At 32.7% G+C, this 21,557-nt stretch overlaps 1 protein-coding gene across 1 annotated transcript in view; it reads right to left on the bottom strand.

The window, feature by feature from the left end:
* LOC130453317 (uncharacterized) overlaps window positions 1-21,557 on the bottom strand; it is a 688,318-nt gene that overhangs the window by 44,693 nt on the left and 622,068 nt on the right. Inside the window, exon 4 of the mRNA XM_056792983.1 lies at window positions 9,209-9,385. Coding sequence (XP_056648961.1) covers window positions 9,209-9,385 — 177 coding nt within the window. The remainder of the gene's footprint in view (window positions 1-9,208; window positions 9,386-21,557) is intronic.

Below are 21,557 nucleotides of genomic sequence, written 5' to 3'. Positions count from 1 at the left end.
AACTTCTGTTTGATTCGGCTTGTCTTGAAAGATCCGTACAGTCGATTATTCTTTAGTTCCGGATTCATATGCATAGATTCATGATTCGTGGTCTGTCACGATCTCACAGACGTCTTTTGAAGCACCGCGATTGAGTTTCAATGTTGAGTTGAGATTCAACATTTCTTCGCACCAATCGACACGAGCTTTTTTTGGCCGATTGTCAAATTATGCGATACTCAACGCAAACCAATATTTTTCACATCCAAATGTACAGGCAATATTGAATGTATGCGAGTTGAACTAATGCCTAGGTAAGGCTCAATCTCCCGCTATGTCACATGACAATCTTGCATACGGTGGCTTCATTACGAAAAGTCGAAGCGAGTTGATCGTCACTGCTGTTGGTTTAATCCACGTCGAAGTCATAGAAAATCGTGGTACGAAAATGTTCACGAGTAAATTCCATTTTTAACAATAGTGAATTTTCCAAATCTCAGTAAACTCAAATAGTACTCGTATGAGAAAACGTTCTTAGTAAGTTCACTTTTAATTATATCAAATTTTATGATGGCCATGTCAGATTTATCTGAAATCTAAATTAACATATTTTGGAAATTGTTCTCATTTCAGTTGTAATGAAAAAAATATTTTGATACCTTGATCATTTGGTTTGATCAAGCTTATACAATTATTCATTTGACGATACATGATTAATAATAATTAATTGCAAATTTGAAATTACAGTTTCTAAATAAATGAACCGAAATTTAAGTTAAGGTAAACATAATTATAACATTTCAATTTCTTCTAATATGCATTTGAAATTCAATTGGAATTTTAATTACATTTTGAATCATAAATTTACGTTAAACTAATTTTAGCATTCATCGGCGAATCCTGCGACTCCTCGATCACAAACTCATGCAAGTGGGATGTAAACAACAGAGATTCTGTTTTAGCTTTCAGCATAAACTAGTCATTCAGCACACGTTTGCAATTCGAACGATTATTAATATTAGTACAAAATTATTCTGTAATGAAATATTATGGTAGATAATAATACGGTTGATGAAAATTCTTTTGTTTACAATTCGTAGTCATTTTAGTCCAGGGTCATCTCAATTATGATAAGAAATATTTCAACTATAGTCTTAATTGTAGAATTTAATGAAATGGACGTCAATATTTTATTTCATTGAAATAATTTATCAATCTAGTTACTAATTCGTAGATATTTATTTTAATCTTTGTAGTAATGTTGCGTCGGCTCCATTTTATTTTCACAGCACAATTATCGTCATTACCAATTAATAACTGGAACTACGACAAGGTGATGATAATAATTTATATTCTGTTTGGCACCCATTAGTAGAGTATTTAATAGAGACACTTTAACAAACAAAGATATCACAAGACGGTTATCAAATCATAACACAAAATCACTTTATTATACTAAATATAACTAAAATCTACAATTTGACTCCTAAAAACTAGAAACTAGAAAGATTGTATCATCGTATGGTCATGTCGAACATACAATTCTTTGGATTGGTAGAAATATAACTTAACCGGTTTATAACTGTATCAAGTGATCGTCATGGGCTGCAATACGTCATGAACTATTCAAGGTAGATGTCCAACTAGTATCTAGCAGTTGTCTCTTATTACATCAATATGCAGAGCCCCACATAAATTATATCTATGATATAGTTGTAAATATAAAAAGTTCGTTGCTTCCACTAATTCAGTATCATAATTCTTTTACAAACCGATATTAAGATAGTACAAGGTTCAATTAATTTAGCAATCTGATCTAAAAGCACTTTAGCATTATTGAAAACTACTATAAAGAGACCACTCGTGTTTTTTAGTCCCAATTCTACGAAAAATTCACTACATTGAGGATCAGTGAATATTATATCGTCTATTTTCACAATAGCACTATATTTTCATTCCATTTCTTAACTTAATTTGAGGATTGAACAGCGAAAGCACACACAAAAAAATATTTCATAGCTCATTAATAACTGTCATTCATACTTCGCTGAAAACGTTAGTCGAAAATAAATTCTCCACGATTACATGTCGTATGCATAACAGCAATCCAAAGGATTGATTTTGTCTCCTATTTTTGCTTCGGCACTGTGGATGCTCACTGTTCATAACTGATTCATTATTTCCACTCCTTTTATAAAGTTCAGACTGTAGGATGGATCTAACTGGCTAATATCTTCGTTATACTCCCTTCAGATATAATGCTCTGGAGTTTCGTGGACTCTCTGACTGGAAGGAAATGTGGATGGAAGTTCAATTCTCTATTCAACAGTATTTGTACAACTAAACCTAGCGTCTTAAGACGTCCATTAAGACTGTAGATTATCCCAGTATTCGATTTTTTCCCTAATTTCCTTCTTTTATATCTATTGTGTGTCATATAGTGATTCATCCAATGTAAATAATTCTACAGAAGAGTTGAGGTCCTGCAAAGGGTTTATCCGCCTTATGTTGATCTGTCAGATATACCTACACTCCAGTGTGTTCTTGATTCTACAGTAACTTTATTCTTTTCCAGGTATCGTCAAAACAATTTGTATCTTATGGCATTGAAGTTTGGAGCTCTAATAGCTGCTTGGCTATCGCACAAGATAATAATCTCCTATTTTCAATAATTTCTTCATAAGCTGTACCTCATATATTTTTCAATTACTTATATTTCTGCTTCAAAAATACTTGATGTATTGCATAAGCTTTAAGAGTGTTCAGTTATGGACCCCTAAACTTTTATTCCAGTTATGTTTGCTATTTTTGCGCCATCTATGTACCATTTGATGGCAATTTTAGTTATTTCTATAATCAATTTCACAGCTTAGTTTCAAGGTGAATTTTTCCGTTTTTCTTCTCACTTTAGGAAAGAGGCTTTGGATTATCCTTGAAGACTTCTGCTTTAAGCTTTTATTTTTGTTCGCCACGTAGTCCTATGAAATATGCAGAGGTTAAAGATTTGAATCACTTCTAGTGCAGCCATTGGACATGTTCTTAAGAACCCGGATGTACATTCACAGGCCAGCTCGTTTCTCGTGGTGTCTAGATCAACTTTTGTATCTTTGCACTTCCTCATAAGTCATGATTGGTCTCACTATCGCCGTGTACATCCAAAGCATAATTTTTAGATATTTTCTAGGATTAGTATTTTCTCCTTAGAAATAACAGAAAAATAATAATTCTGTTAATTAGATCGTTGAATGAATATAATTTTTTTAGTCGATAAATGTTGAAAAGCTAGATATATAATACATTGTTACTAAAACTTGGAAGAGATACTGTTTTACTGTTCATTGTTTGATTGTATAACACTAACATTTATAAAATGGAAAATTTCCTCCTTGTCCAGTATTCAAAAATCAAAATTTTTGCATAAAGTTCAAATGGAAAACTATAAAAGTAATATTATCATCGATCGATGATGCAAATTTGTCAAAAAATTTTATTTTTGGTCAAAAAACTGAAGCCCCTTGTACCCCAATCACAATCTACTAATGAAAATTTCATTTTTCGTGCAACGAGTCCCAGCCTGCACTTTAAAATGCATTACGTTTGCTGTGTATATATAGAATTCGCTTGTTAACATTTACTTCCACTAATTGTAGCCCCAAGTACTATTGCAGTTTTACTTTTCCAAAATAAACATTTTATTCTCAGATGAAAACATTAGATTTTTATATAAGGAATTTTATTATTGTATTAACACATGATAAACATTAAATCACAAATAGCATTGTCGTTAAAATTAATTGCAACATCACAACAAACAATGTAAAAAGTATAACGAGTGCTTTATGTTTTTTCCAATTTTCTTGTAGCAATTTTAAAAGTCAACACCATTACGGAGAATAAGGGACTGCATTGAATTCGTTGCTATGTTTCTTTCAAAGTGAAAATAAATATTGAAATTCAGGAACTGCGAATTATAATATGTTTATTTGTAGTTTCATTACAATTTTTTCAAAATACAAGAGGAAAATTAAAGTTTCCATATCGCTTCTACTTCACAAAACTAAAAAGAAAACTGTTTACTTATTGAGAAGCAAGTTTGGGGCAGTGAAAAGATACAACTTATGAAGAAATACGGAAAAGTTTGTAAAACTTTTATATTTGATGTTGAAAAATTACTTTTTAGGCTACTTCAAATCAACTAATATTTCTATTCAGTATTGATCTATGGTATAAGGTATAATATAGATTGAACAAAATTTTTTATATTATTAAAAAACCTAAAACCTACAAGATTTAGAAAGGGTCCAGTTTCAAGTCAAATTGCTCTGGAGCAAGGTAATTAAGTGAATTATTGTCGTAATCCGTCAAAGTATGTTTAATAAGACGGATTCAAATATACATTGAGCAATAAACGTGATGGATAATTTGACTTAAAAGTATATACTATGAAACTGCATGGAATGCATTCATTTTTCGCATATAAAACATGTAACCATTTGCTTCGAACTACTTCGCGCTCGAACAATTTTTGTTGGATTCGACTCTTCCTGAAAGAAAAATCTATTTTTTGAGCATTCCTTTCCAATGTGAACAAATCTTTTTGACAGTCAAATGTTCATGCAATATGGAATTTGTACGAGTGGAAATAATGCTCAAGTATGCCTCTATCACACGGTATGTCAGGTATGTCACACTATCAGTTTATGCACAGCATCGATGTTTTCTGGTACAACAGCCGTTTTTGACCTTCATGAAATTTATTCTATAGCGAAGTACGACCACAATTGAATTCGGAGAACCAGCGAAACACGATGGCTCGAGATGGTGTTTATCACCAAAAGTCGAAGCGAGTTAATCAACAAACTACTGTTGGTTTAATCCACGTCAAAAGTTATAGAAAATAATGTTTCAAGTAGCTGTGAACAAATCAAATAGCACTCATACTATGACAATACGTTCTGAGTACTTCCACCATTAAAAATATCAAACTTTGTGATTGCACAGTCAGATTTGACATATTCACTTCATTGTGGCACATCTTAAAACTATCTAGCGAAAATTTTTTTTCTGAATATTCATATGCAATTCCTTGAATTCTATAACATAGTTAGGAAATATAATCCATACTGTATACGTTCAATCCGTTTCCATATAGTTTGAGGTGAAATATGTGATAAAGGATATTGGTTAATTTGTTTCGACAGTATTTTGATAAGAGTCCATTTCCTGGACAGAAGTATCAACTTTCTCTTTTGTACGAATTATCTGAAATTATGGAAGAACGTCTTTTATTATAGTAGATAGTATGATCCTCTGGAAACAGGACAGTGCTCATTTCATACTACAAGTATGATTAAGAGCACCTTGATCGAATTATTCCAACGGATAGATTAGTACTCATAAGCTTTTACCTAAGCCTACTCGTCCGCCAGATTTGGAATCAATTGAATGTCTTTTGTTAACCTCAAACACAATCTGTGGTTTCATATGGTATTAATAATGAAATAATCTTCAACACTTGCCTCACGTTTGTTTTACAGAAGAAATATTAACGATTTTCTTCGTACTCATGAGAAATACTACATGTATGTTAAAGTTGTATTTCAAATAGATTAAATTCAATTTGCAACAAAAATATTTGAAAAGAAAAAGTAGCTACAACGGAACTATGACCATTTTAATGTCAATCATGGTACTTTTATTTTATTTTTTATTTTCTCTTTTCATTCGAATTACTCTGTATAATCCATTTCTATTTTATAGATAACATTAAAATGTTTTTTCTAACGATCGCCAGAACCGCTATAAAAATAATAACATCCATTCTATTGTGTGCAGTAATAATTCCGTCTTTTTATGATGATTGTATGTATTCGCATCAATCTTTTTTAACGTCAGTCATCGGTCCTATGGACCCGTACATGCCCGTCACTTTTAACTTTATGTGCTATATATTTCACACAATACACACCATGTCAAAGCATGTTAAGTCTACCGACAACCGAGCTCAGATCTATAAAAGTCAATTTAAAGCAACGCTGCTTCTTCTTGTTGTGATGTCCTACACCAGTTTCCATAGCACGTCAAGGGAGTTGCAGTCTCAAAAACTACTAAGATAAAAATTTTTATAGAGAGTTTGAACGCTATTTAAAATTATTTATTTTCTCTTGAGAATAAAGAATGTTAGTTTATGAGCACTTGATTGATGAAGGGAAGTTGAGTAAAAGTTGCTCGAGTAAACATTTTGTTTACAGGGAATTTGCAAATTCAATCGAATAATTAATTTTGTGTCTTAATGATTGTTTGCACTTTCTTGTTCAATAGTTGACAAGACATGATAGAAATATAATTTGATCAATAACCATTTATATGAATTCTATCCGAACGTGAAATACCCAAAACCTTGTGATAAAATATAATAATTTGTACTGCCCTGGATCATTTGGAAATCAAAATTTAAGTCTGACTGATATGTATGATTGGCCTTATTGATTGAATCTGATTGCACTGATACTAGAGCATGACTAAGCAAAGGAAGAATGAATTATAGGGAAGTACCTGGCATGACCAAAGGATGGCGGTAGTTGCTTGAAAAATATTAGAAAGTACATAAAGAAATCCATGATTTAGGACGCCTCGTTGTTTAGTATTTTATAGTTTTCAGTAAGTTTGTAAACAGAAAAAAGAGGTAATCGTAATGTGATACAGTAAAATATTGGATGGCAATTGAAAAAAATACGGTACCTCGCATATTCACTGAAAATTTGGACTTGAGAAAGCTATAAGTAAGTTATGTGCCCCGTTTGCTCACAAGTGAACAAAAACAGCATCGTGAAGATGTTTCCGTCGAGTGTTTGGCAATGTTACACAGAAATAAAGCCGCTTCATAACCATGGATGGAACGTGTGTCGAGCACTTCACACCCCAAAACAAAATAACAATCAAAACAATGGACTGAAAAGGGACAACTGGCTCCAAAGAAGGAAAAGACCGTTCCATCTGCAGGCATGGTTATGGCATCGGTTTTTTGGAATGCGCGCAGGATAATTTTCATTGACGATGTTCAAGCAGAAGAAATCAAGCAAAATCGGCCGCATTGGGTGAGAAGAAGGTGTTTCATTAAGACAATACACCAGCTCACACATCCATTATTACAATGACCAAAATTAATGAATTAAAATTAAAATTGATACCTCATGCACCCTATTCGATGTATTTGGTCCCCTCAGATTATCTTTTGTTACCGGACTTCAAAAATTGCCTCGGTTTTCAAAGATTTTTCCTCTGGGACCATCCTGCGTTCATAAATATTTTACTATTTATATATACTAGATACTAGAGGTACTTTTATAAAATTGTGTAACACACTTTGAAGTATATTCAGATATATTCCTATGACTTACAAAATATTATGTAATTAAAACAATTCCAACCCAGAATATTTATACAAATTTGACACAAAAATTGTATAACAATATAAAAAAATAATCTAGCTGTTTTATTAATGAAGATTTCCCGTAGATGTTTCACACAATTTATAGAAAAAAAAGCTGGTAATGCTTTTCAATATATGAGAATTTCACTCAAATTAATAAAACTGATAGAAGTGTAAAGCAAGCGATCAACTATTAGGGACATTATTTACCTTGGGCCTCTATTATGGAACAAGAAATATCATTTAATAAGAAATAGAGATCGTTAATCAATAGCATACGTTATAGCCAGTAGCAAACAAAATTTTAACAAAAGAAAAAGGCGAGGAAATTATTGTATAGACCAAGTCACGTACCTTGGTATGATAATAATGAACAATAGTAATAGAACAGAGAAAATAAGAGAAAAGAGACAAGCAGCGAATAGAGCACTTGGTGCAAATGAAAAAATGCTGAATAGCAAGAAATGAAATAAAAATTAAATCTTAAATATACAGAACAACAATCAAATCCGTCATGATTTCTAATCCAGAGACAATTAATGAAAGAAAAAATGTCGAAATAATTCTGTGAAAGAAAATTATGCAAGAAAAATACTTAGGTTAGGTTAGGTTATGTTAACAGGGTGATCTCCACTTTTCAGCCAAGTTCCACTCGGAGGCTTTAGGCCCATTGTGATGCCCTTCCCTATCTCTTCCGTTGCCAGGTCTTTGCCCCCTTCCCAAGCTTTTCCAGTTTGCACTGAAGTGATTCAGGTCCTTAACACCCAACTCCGCTGCTTCTTCCAGAAATTCCAATGTTTCATTACCCATGCATTGTAGTCGTTTCGACGTCAATGCTGTGTAATGACACATTAGGTGTTCTATTGTCTCTTCCTCTTCTCTGCATTCTGCACAGAGATCGTCGGTTCTGATACCCATTTTCCTTAGTCTAGAGCCTACTGTGGAGTGACCGGTAATCACTGCTACGTCCCTTCGGATTTTGGCTTTCCCATAGCCTAGCAGTTCTGTGCTCTTTCTCTTCTGTAGCTCCGGCCACAAGGATCGTGAGATGATACAGTCATCTCTATCACTCCATCTCTTGCCGTGCTTTCCTTCTAATGTTCTATCTATCGTGTCTCTCAACAATTTGATCGGTGGTAGTGGCAAGCCCACCGCTTCGTCCCCGCTCCAGGTCGTTCCCAATTTGGCTAGTTTGTCTGCCATTTGATTCACTCCTACATTGCTGTGTCCAAGTATCAAGCAGAGTCTAACCTTTCCGTCACGAATCCATGACAGGCCTTCGCGACAGCTCACCACTGACCTAGATCTCACTGCCGTAGACGATAGTGATCTCAGAGCGGCTTGGCTATCCGTGTAGATTGTGATGTCACGTATCGTTTCATCTCTGCATCAGATCAGTTCCACGGCTCGATCTATTGCCCGCAGCTCGGCCTGCAGTATGTTGCAGCCATTTCTAAACCTAAAGGATTCCCTTATTTCCAGAACTTCATAGTATACTCCCGCTCCCGTCCGGTCTTCCTTTACGGACCCTTAGGAAAATACTTATAAAGGGGACAAAAAACAGGAGGAAATATAAGATATTCTGAAGGACTAGAATATAATATGAAAGCAAGAGTGAGACATATATGGAGATCTGAACCTGAAGTAGAGATAATAATGATGATAGAGGGGATGCAACGTGAGCGAAGAGGAAGACCGAAGTTAAGTTCGAAGTTCAAAGAGTTGTAGATGTATTTGGTAGGAGCTAAGGAATAGAAGGTGGATATAGATGATGAACAGAATCTATTTTATACATACCTAAAACTATTATTTCAGGTCCTATCAGAAATTTTGGATCCGCTGGTTCCCCGTTTATCATCCAATTCAGTTGCGCCGCTGGTTTTGATTTTCCTGATGTGCAATTCACACGAACAGTGTCGCCTACTTGATAGCGCGGACGTCCACCTGTTATTTTTGGACCTTCCTCTGGAAGAGCTGCAAAAGAAAAACGAACATTTGATGATATCCGGAAAAGCAAGAAAAATCTAAAGAGAGTGCTTGTTTCATGTAACGAGAACGTTATATAATTCCACATTAGTTTTATTGGATGATTTTATTGAAATGTGAGTTTCTACTGACCTTTTTAGTTACATTAATAAAATATGATATATTTCCAAGGAGAAACTCTTTGAGATCGATTTCATTACAATTTTAATCAAAAATATTGAATTATCTCACATTTTATAGAGAAAACAATAATAACTCCCAGAAAAATGGTCAGATTCGGAGTGAATGAAGTTAATTAAGGTTAAAACTGAACTAAAAAGAAAGAATAATCCTTGGCTCAAGATTGGAATTACTGAGAGGATGACAAAGATGTTAATAAAAAAGGGATATTTGGAATACATTCAGTCTGACAATTAGAAGTTTCAGTTTATAGTAAACACGGTAATCACTTATATTTCGCTATTTGCATGCTTGTCATCTCAGTCAGCGTCTATTCATCACGACGTGAACAATTTCAGGCTCCTTTTTTGATATTTACATTTGCCCCTCATATATTCTCGACCTTGCATCTTGTTTCCAAGAAGGAAAACTGGCTAGCAACACCTCGCTATGACGACGACGAGGGTCTGTCACTTCGAATCACTGAGTAGCTGAAGAGCTAAGAAATTACAAAGCCTTTCATAAGTTTCTAGATTCTTCTGAAGATTTTGTGGAAAAGTAGAATTTTAGTAACAGTTAATCATTTTTTTCCTAGTACTTCGTTTAATGTTATTTATTATTTCAGTAGTTCTAGTATTATTTAATTTTATTCTCACATTTGTATCTTTTAATACATTTTATGATTCACATTTTATGCCTATTGGTACATTTTTTCAGTTTATATATGTTTTTGAAATTTCTGAATTAAATGTGCTATCGTATGTGAAATATTGAACGTAAAAGTACAACATTCTCCCAGAGAAGAAACAATTAGTGAAGTCGTAATGCTAAAAAATAACGTCAGGTGGGAAAATTAAATTTTTCCAAAGGCTCATTTAAACTTGGGCAGTGACAATAACGACACCGAATAAATCGAGGAAAATCGTCCCTTGAATGAAAAGCTGATGTTCTCGTAAAACCTCAGGACGCTCTATCCTCTCTGTTCGCCAACTTTTCGTTAAGCTTTTCGGAGTCCCACACGCCATATCAATAAAGAAACTACGTACCTATTTTCTCTTATATGGCCTCATAGTGTTATTCAAGCTATTGCGGAAACCCTTAATTCCACTCTGGAGATCTTGAGTATTGCCAAATATATAGTTGATGAATTAATTTCCTCAAACTCAGTTATTGGTCATTGGTATTAAGTTATTTGCCATAAATAATACATAATCCTGTGCCAAACCGATGACGCTACTCAAAAATGACATTGATCTCACAGGAAAAAGTTTAAAACTCATTTTTTTGACATTTTACCTTGAATAAATTTTTTCCCATAAACGGAAATGACGGGAAACTTTCAAATTTAATTTTTAATTTTCAGCTTGATGAGAATTTATGTAACTTTGAATGTCTAAATTGACCGGAATGATAGAAGATAGATTGGTAAATATAGCAACTGGTAAATCTCCGATTGGAACCTCGAGACAGGATGATGAAAGAAGAAGGAGAAGAATACCTCTATTACTAATTGATTATTTCCGTTGAAACCGACCGTAATTAGTTGATATAGATCCGTTTATATTTTCAAAAACCTATTCAGATTTTTAATGTTTTTTCCTAAATTGTTATTGATCGACCCCTAGGCGAGTCATAGAATGTTGTTGTTGAGTGAAGTATATTCAAATGTACAAGCTTCTTTTTCAGATGAATTACCACGATTATCTATCTTGAAAATTATTAGTTTAGAGGAAAAGTTTGCACTAGAACGTATCTCGATAGCTTTATCATACCGTGAAACAATGAAGAAGGATCATTTTGTTAACAGATGATCCTGAAAAGCACCCAGGAACTAATAATTATTGTTGATGAGTAACTGCATATGCTTAAATAATGGAATTGCCGAAAAGATAAAAAACATGAGAAAAAAAAGGGTGGATTTTGAGATTAAACTGATATTTTCTTAAACGCTCAATCATCGTTAGAGAGGCTTCCAAAAACATTCAACTATTCATAGCCTCATTTTTCGGTGTTGGTAAAATTTGGTAAGCGATGCTTATCTTCAGCCATTTCCATAGATAGAAATACAAACTGATGAGGTCTGTGAATCGAAGTAACTAAATAAACAATCTGCATTGCTCAATATACCCATGGTGATATCTTAGATATAATTTATACACATAAAAGAGCATTCATAATTTAAGGCTTGATGTAAACCACATATGACATGGGTGCAGTCCAAAAATTTTATGCACAAACACATTTTATGGAAGATATAAAAATAATGATGTTCTAAAACGTTTGAATAGCGCTGCTACAGGATATTCACAAGCAGGATATTACTAACGTGAGAAATTCAATTACATTTTTTTTCAACTTTCATCCTCTCAAATGTTTATTTGATATAAGGAAATCCTCACCCAAGATGAATTTACACATAGCTGTCACACTACCATTTTTGAAATTTATAATCAATAAAAATATAATACCGACTATTAATTCGGGTGAAAATTTTTCAAAATTGTACAAAAAAATATAGATATTTTCCAAATTTCAAAATTTTCTTATTGGCTGTAACTAGTCTTCATGACATGGAAATCATACATTATTGTTGAGTTTGAGTTCGAACATTCAACTCTAAGAAAGTAAAATGTTTTTTCGTAGAAAATTGCTAAGTGTGAATCCAATTTTAGTAAAAAAGGGAATTTTCTACTGGTAATCAAATGAGAAACTAAAAGAAAACTAAAAAAAAAATTGAGCTAGGGCTCCTGTTTGGTGAGGATTTTTTTATATGAAATACAAACATTTAAGAAAAATCATTTTCAAACCACCACAATGCAAGTACTTTCCAAGGTCCAAGATTACACACCCCTTTCGTTATACTGTAGTTAAAATCACCACTGGGGCTCCCTCACTATCTCGAGCACACAAAAATGAATAGTTTTATCTATCATACGCGTGTTTTGTTTCCAGAGACCAAAGGTAGTGCAGAATACTTTTCGTGAAGAATTTTTATATTTTTCAACTTGATGAAACATCTTTAATGGAACCAATGGCAATCTCCTAACCTTATTAAAAAAATTATTTTAACAAGCTTCAAAGTAAAATTGAAGATTTATGAATTTATAATTTTTTTTTTAAATAAAATTTAAAAATCTATTCAAGGGAAGTCACTGCAAATCGATTGATGAGACTTAGAATATACATTATGCAATAAAATTCTTTTATCGTTTCCAAAATATCTCCCTTCTAAAACAATCTTCTTACTCAAGAGAATGATCGATCCAATGGAACATTCCTAAACTTATTTTCAAGAATCACATTCAAATCTCCACAGGAATATATTTTCGACGATACGTCATTTAGTGTCTGAGTTTCAAGAAGGAACAGGAAATTGACAGAAGTAACAATACAAGAACACAGATTATTTCATGAGATTTTTTGAATTAAAGCTTTGTGAGTGATATATGTATAATCGAGGAAGTTTTTCCATTTTTTAAAATACTCTACAATGTTCAGATAATAATTCGAATGCTTTGGAACACCCCGATAATTGGAGAAAATTACAAATTCACTTTAGCATTTGGTGGATCCTTTTATTTTGTTGATAAAGAACCTTCATCTCATCATTTGGAGAATAATTGAGAAATCACCACTCACAACATCATGTAAGAAAACAAAATGAACTAATGAGGAAAAATGCATTTAATTGAAAACTTTTAATATCTCTCAATAGTAAAATATTAAGAATTTTCAGATATAATATAAAAACGTTAGATGTGATTCTAGCTTCTACATATATACCAATATGACTGGCCATAGTTTTTTATTAACATACAGGGTGCTCCGAGACTTGATGCGAAAAATTCGTTAATGAGTAGATGACATGAAAATAATGCTGTGACCTGGACCTCCCCGACCAATCCAACTATTAGAAAAAATATTATTAAGATGATATTTTACATCATTTAACATCATCCATCGTGCATCAACCACATGTCGCGAATTTTTAGAGGAATATCACATAACATAGTTGGGAAATAATTTTGGCGAAGAAAGTATCGCTCAGTAGCCCACTAGATGAAAAATAATTATTGATCTCTTTCAAGTTTTCACTTATGCCAGTAATATGATTTTTGATAGTATGTAGTACTCATGTTTATTTATTTCTTCATCAGTTCTCAAAGAAATGTTTGATTGTGTTTTATTACCTCATACTTTTGGGGATATCTTTATTTGAAGTTTAAAGTATGCAATACCGGTAAACACAGAAATGAAATGATCGATACAATAAACTTCCATTGTGACGCTATAAGGCAGGATCTTGGAATGTTTAAAGTTCAAAGAAATATCCTCCGTAGACTCCGGAAGTGTCTAGAAGTGTAAGGTGCCCACTCCGAATAAGATGGTCGACATTATTCAATTTAATTAGAAATGTTTGATTGTGTTTTATCATCTCCTGTGAGTATTTTCATTGAATAATTACAATTTATGATAATTTTTCTCAGAATGTCTCTCTATGGCGAAAGGTTTCATTGGCATTCACAACGAACTAATAATCTACATATCTCCTAAACCATAAATTTTATCAAGTTAAACAAAGAGTACTTTTTTGTTTTTTACACTGAGCTCTTCAAACTTTAGTGCCGAAAGGTCTGAAACAGAAAATACAATTTTAGAGGACACTTTTGCATATGTGCAACCAAATTCTCCAAAATATTGTATAGATAATCAATTCCTTGGAAACCTGCTTGGGGTTATAAAATGTTTCTATAGTTGTGATAGTTCCAATAGACGTTCAAAACAAACTTAAGATCATAACGTTCCTCAAGTAATATTATAGCTAATAACTATTGTAATATAAAATTTTATATTAAGGATATAATATGGATACTTCAAATTTTATGTTATAGGATGAATTGAAAATAATATAATATAACAGAAAGAAAAAATAATGTTAATGTAGAGCCAAATTTTATCACTTTTACACAGAGTTGTTTGATATAAAATGAAAGTGAAGTCAAAATATGAACAATCTAGAAAACTATGGTATAAATATTCTAGAGATCACTTACAAACGTTCAAAAATATACATTATACTCATAAATAACTATAAGAGCAACCGTTGAGACCTCATAATCCTACATGAAATAGCTTCAGCTCCAAAGTTCTTGAAAAGTGTTTATATTAAAACTTTTTCCATTAAATGTGTTCTAATGTCAAAAATTATTCGTAATTGTAGCTCTTATACTGTGAGTTTTTTGTAGAACAGATATCCAAATCGCAACCAAATTATCAAAATTAAAGTTTGGAATATTGTAAAAAACTTTCTAAAGAAATGAGTTTAATTGGACTACACTCTAGAGCTAATTGAATAACGTAACTTTCTCTCATTTGCAGAAGCTAAACGTCTCGAGCTACCGTTTACCATTTTCTTATATGAGTGATCTCAGGTCCGATATTAAACCGTGGATCCATCTTGACTTGGGTCATCCAATCCATCGTGTTCCTCCGTGTTGATAGGGCTCTATCAAAATTCATAGACATCAGGTTCACCGCCCCTCCAATAGCCTAACCATATTATGGGTAGTTTTTATAAACTTGGTGTTATTATCTTCAATCATTGAACCCTGCTTGGGCAACAATTTTTACAACATGAGTTTCTTCGAAAATATCAAAGTCGAGTACTAGAACTAAACCTTTCGTTTATGTGATTAATAATGAAAAATACTTGGAAATATTGCTTAAAAATAGGATCACTGCATCTCAACATAATGTCCTTGATATAATTAAGAAGAAGTTCCATCTTTCTAGAGTAACGCTAGTATAAGAATTCTTTTAAGATGACTATGTTGAAAGAATGGAAGAATAAGGACCGATTTTCTATAAGTAAAATACTCTTTTCCATTGTAGAAGGGATTTGGATGAACCAACTCATTCTAATTGGTAGGGTAATCAAATAGTTCTTGCCAAAAGAAAGGCTGTTGGTAACAGCTTCAGCAGGATAGAGTATTAGTATGGCTGTTCGAAAGCTCAGCGATTTTCGAAAAAATGGATTGTCCTAGGGAACACAATAGAGTGGCTAGCAAGATCATTACCTCTTTTTTATGAATATTTAGTTAATATTGTGCGCAAGAGAAAACGTGGTAATCCAAAAAAATAATAATAGCCTGTCAAATAATAAATCAGCATTTTCACACTCACAGGAAACTCAAATACTATTGAATAATAGAAGGAAAGACTTCAGATAAGTTTAATTTCATTTGTCCGTGTCAATAATTCATGTGTCAAAAATTTCAATGGGCTTAATAGAAATTCGAAAATTACCAAATTACGTTGTTTTATTAAGACGCTACATTACAAGTAATTCTGGAGTTGATTGTAAACCAAATAATTTACGTTACATTCTAATGCATAGAATCAATTTATCAACCTTAAAATTTGAAAATGTCTTTAAACGGATGTATCGAACGACCAATAAAAATTTTGTTACAAAGTTTAATGGAAAAGTCAAATACATGCAGACAAAAGATAAAATTCCTATGAACATTATGTCTCCCTGAAATAGCTTACTTTAAGATATCGCATCTGGTAAATGGCCCATTATAAGGTATAAACACCGAGAATTATCCTATACCAAGAAAGGAAGTTCCTCCGAAGTTCAAAGTTGTCAGTTTTAATTTACTGCAGACACAAGCTAACAAGTAAAATATATTTTAAGTTGATGGAATGACATCTCGCCTACTGCTGCATAAAACGCTTTATTCTAATGAGATTCTTTTGAAACCCTATCAGTTCTAAAATTTTAATCAAAAAAACCTATCACAGATTATTTTGGTTGCTTGACGTAATTTTGTTCTAAATATATCAATGGGAATTTTGAATAAATTTTGAGGATGTGATTTTTTGAATTAAATTTTATATTTAATGTGTGAAGCTTATAAAATATGAATTGAAATATATGAAGGCAACGAAATTTCACAAGAAAAAAATCTATGACACTAATCACTCGAAATACAGAAAGCGAACTAATTGATAATAATGGAGTAGCTTTGAAACCAAGAATGAATAAAACTGGATTGCTTGTTATATTTAGTTAATTGTATCATGCTGAAAGAAAGGGTACATCAAAATCAACATGTCACAAAAACGCTCAAAAACTTTGATTTGATTCGTACAGTGTGATATTTTCGAATTTTTCTTGGGATTATTGGTTTCTCTAAGCAAATGGAACCTGTGTTAACCTAAACACGAAAGAAAAATTGATTGAAACGGGCCAAAGAATGATTTGGGAGTTTGCTGTGGAAAAACTAAATTAGTTTGATGGAGTACATTGTAATTAAATTTGATACGGACTAGCACAAAAATCAAAGTTTCCACATATTTCACTTCAAATCTTTTTTTACTTCTAAGCCGATACAAGTATCCCAACGCTTAACCCAATTTTCCAAAAATCTTGGTTGAGATGGCCCTCAGTATCTTGAAGTACTCACTTTCTGTGGTTTCAATGGACTCGTGCTACGTTTTCCAGGTTTTAGGTTCTCAGGTTGTTGGGTATTATCGACGACAGAATTCATATAGTTTTGAGATAAAGCAGCATTGATATGAATATGTAAAATTTTAAATGGCCATCGATGTTGTGCGTAAACGCAAGTAAACTCATATGGCAAGATTGTAATGTGACATACCATGAGATTGAGGTTTACCTGGGTATCAGTTTCACTCGCAAACATTCAATGTTGCATGAAAATTTAGCTGTCAAAAATCTATCTATATCTATAAGAGCGACGAATCTTGGATCAACTGAACATGTCAACAGCGTTCCACTAGAGCAACGTGAAAAGGTCCATTCTAAATAGTACACTGGGCAGAAGTGTTCGAAAAAATAAGGAAAACGAATCGTAGAAAACGAATCAGTCTCCACTTCAACAATGCGAGCTCTCACACATCAGTTTAAACAGAAACGTATATAAACAGTCCAAATATGAAATTGATGGATCATCCGCCAGTCTTTCTTTAACACCCAATAGTTTCTTCTTATTCCCACAGATCCAAAACAAATTGCGAAGTCACGTTTTTCTAAACCTGAAGAAGGGGTTGATGCGTTTGAAGGTGTCTCAATCGAAATGGAAAAAATGCTTCGACAATTTGGTCAAACGCATGCAAAAGTGTATTCATACTATAATATTTTGGAAAACAATAAATCCCAATCCAATTATAAATATTTGTTTTTATTTGTCTATCTCGAAACTTAAGTAGCAGCCCTCGTATGGTAATGATTCAAGTCTTCGTGCAACTATAACATTTTCTTGCTCCATACACAAAACATCAACCAAAATATTATACGTTTCATCGATTTATATCTCTCGGATGCGAACAATAAATTTTTGAGCACCATTTCCTCAACTTTTTATCGTTAAACAGGTAGGTAACCAAGTCAGATCAGGTATATTTTCGACTAGTTCATGATCTTCACTTAACACAATAAGACATTTCTTCCAGATTGTCTAGTGGAAAAAGATACATTGTTTGTATCTATTACGTCGAGGGGATTGCTGACAGTTGAAAGTGTAGGCAATTATAATTTAATATAAATATATAAATAATGAAGCATTTTAAAGGAATATTTTTCACCCACAATCTCCGGAGGGATAATATTTCAACAAAGGACAACAATATTGCGTTGTTTATATGGTCTCAAGCCATCGTCCATATCAACAATGGTATAAAATGAAAAAGGATGCATGCGTGTCTCCTGTAAAACCAGTAGAAAAATTAAAGGATATGAGATGGATTCAACGTACCAGATTGTCAAAGCTTGTAAATACAATCCCCATGAGAATCCATGCAATTATAAACGCAATGGTAAACTTTCGATAATATTCGTATAGATTGTTGTGACGTATTTCTTTCGAAATACGTTGTAAACTAGTTCGTACCTTTTAGCATAGTTCTACGAGGTCTGGCAATTAAATAAAGAGACATTCGAGTGCTCCCCTCCCCTCCCCTCCCCTCGCCACACACCTTTTCATATGTTTTTTCTATTGATCGAAGCAGTGCTGGAAGTCTTCTTAGGTGAGTGCCTTTAGAAGCTCTGTCGAATTTTGCTTTACCGCTTCCATCAACTCAAATCAGGTCCCTTCCAAATAAGATCTTTTTCTTAACAAGATATTTAGATACCTAACGCACTACTCGTTTTTTACCCCACCCATCTAGGGCGCCAGTAGGCGCGCAATCTCGTTATTTCATAGCCAGACCTCGTATATCAAAGATATATTTATGAACAGGTTCGTTGTCTAGAATATTTGAAAAATATGAAAGTTTGAAATTGAAACAATACATGGGTCACATATAATTTTCGATTTAAATAATCATGTTTCCACTGCTTTTGATTGTATCTAACAAATTATTAACGCCGCTACTGATAATACAAGCGAACTGACTGTTTGATATTATTTTACTTCGTTGGACTTCTGAAATAGATTTCCTCTAGCTTTTCACTCGTGAATTATATGATAAGAGTGGATTACTAAGAGAAAATTGAATAAGTCCCCAACAACATTCGCTATATATACCAACCTGATCGGAATTTCCAGTTAGATATACCTATGTGATTCTAGCGAATTTTATCGCGCGAAGAGCCATTTATCGATTGAAAAGTTTTCAAATACAGAGACCAAGTAGATGGAAATATCATATTTACATAAAAATAAATTGAAGTTATTCAAGCTTTTTAAGACTATTGGGGTACTTGAACATCGAAATAGATATATTTCCTTATGCAATCTATCTAATAATATATGATTATAATCAGTGTGATTTGTTTTTATTTACAAATAATTGTCGTTGTTGTGTAGATCTCAAAATACAAAGGTTACAACTTTGCTAGTCGATTGTTGCGTATGTGCTCGTTAGGACAGTTTTCACTGGGTCTAGTCCATGCAGATGACTGCCTTTTTGATTCAAATACGTAGTGGTGAATCCAGATTGAAAGATAATGGTGGAATATCAAGGATACTGAGCTATGGGGAGAGAATTATTATATTTAGAGGTTGAAAAAGCAGTTTTATTTTGAGTCCTCAAACCGTAACACCATTAGAAATTACATACTAGGAAGGACAATAATATAAAGAATGATAACAAAAAATGGAAGATCCAAAGATAGTAACAAAATGATATTTAATAGAAGTGTAGTATTTAGTCCTTTCGTATGGTCTGGGAATTATCCTGGATTGAGATAATAAAACAGGCAAGGAAATGATATTACGGAAGTCAATTGAATGCAATTACTTAACTTGGGATATTTTTGTGTTATATTAACTTTCATTGTCTTGAATATAATTCTATTCAAATAATGTTAAAATCAACTAGTTCCCTCTAACGATTCCGGAATATCTTTCATTGTATCAATTAACAATAAATATGAGACTAAAATTTGAATTTTTCGTACGTATATACATACGCAATTATAACTGAAAAGAAATTTCTTCTGTCACAAAACTGGTATAATTGAACTCATTTCACGTTTCGGACATTATTCAACAAACTAATTGGGTCGAAAACAAAAAGATCCAAACTATAAAAAATTGGAAAAAATCCGCGAAAGTCTGAAAACAAAATAGGATATAGGAAGATACTTTCTATGGGAGCAGAGGTATCGTATCTTTAGAAAAAAAAACAGGTGAAAACCCTTCAAAAACGACAGTGTTGAATGTTTTATTCTTTGTTTTGTTCGATACAAACTGCCCACAGCTAGATAAAATTTTTCGCAGCGAAGAAACCGGCGGTAAGTTTCGCAATGAGATATTTATACCAACAAATGGATAGTTTATCTCTACCATAAAAAGGGTTTTGTGGAGTTTATGGCTAATCTTTCTCTTGATACGTCGGTTTAAGGGCGAGTACGTATTTCATAAAATCATAAGTTGTTGGCTATTATCTCATTGCTTTACTTTTATAAGAGAGCTTGTCATGGACCTCTTATAAAACGAATAAAATAATGAAAGACTATCACCAGTTTCAATATTTAAGCACTACAAAAGTGATTATTTGTGCTTATAGCTTAAAAAATTCGTTAAATAATTATCAAAAAGGCATAATCTTATCACATCAAAATTCCCAGAAACTTTGAGCTAAGATACCGGTCATTACAATTTTCGCTACACTATTATATTTCAAATAATTTCAACCAAATTGCCAATTATGTATTTTTCTTATAGAAGGAAATTGTTCATCAATATAACTTAATCAATAACAGTGCAAACAAATCTATTCGAAAGCTTTCCTATTAGATGAACCTGGATTTTACTGAAAGTTTTCATCCACCAGAATAGATTCGAATTCATTATAGGGTTGCAATCTGCTTGAATCATGTAAGATCACAATATTTTATACAGACAAAACTCTGAGTAATTCTATTATTTGAATGATAAAATACCTATTAAGTTTAAGTGGTCTCAAAATGTTGTATTATAATTATTAAAATAAATATAGGCAAATATAGAGGTAGAGATAAACATATAACATTATATGAAGGAGAACAATCACAGATTATAAATTGAAGAAAACTGGAGTAAAAATAAAGAACATTCATACGCTACAGTTTTTTCAATTTGAATCAATCACAACTTGCTACATGGAAGTACGAAATGAAGCTCATAGAGTCAGTGATATTTTAAACTCAGTTTTAAGTAGTATCTGACGTAGACTGTTCCTTCCAGGCCTGAAGTTTCTTGTGAAGTTATTATGTGATATGAATGTGAATTAGACTTTCAATGTGATATTCTCAAAAATTCTTTAGATCACAGAATCTCTAGAACGGTGGTCTTATGAAATTACCCGCAAAAATTGCAGAGTGTTGAGGATACTAATTTATATGTAAGTACTTCAATAACATTTTCAGTAAAGGAAAATTATAATATTGGTAGGCAAAAACTTTGCAGAGAGTGAATGTACACGGCAGGTGTGAGGCCACTAATCATGCGTGGCGGAAAAACCATTACTCATTTTTTCAGAGACGGAA

This window comes from Diorhabda sublineata, chromosome 2, assembly GCF_026230105.1.
Source record: "Diorhabda sublineata isolate icDioSubl1.1 chromosome 2, icDioSubl1.1, whole genome shotgun sequence".
Lineage (NCBI taxonomy): Eukaryota > Metazoa > Arthropoda > Insecta > Coleoptera > Chrysomelidae > Diorhabda > Diorhabda sublineata.
The sequence above is the reverse complement of the archived record's forward strand: the minus strand, read 5'-3'. Positions and strand labels throughout refer to the sequence as shown.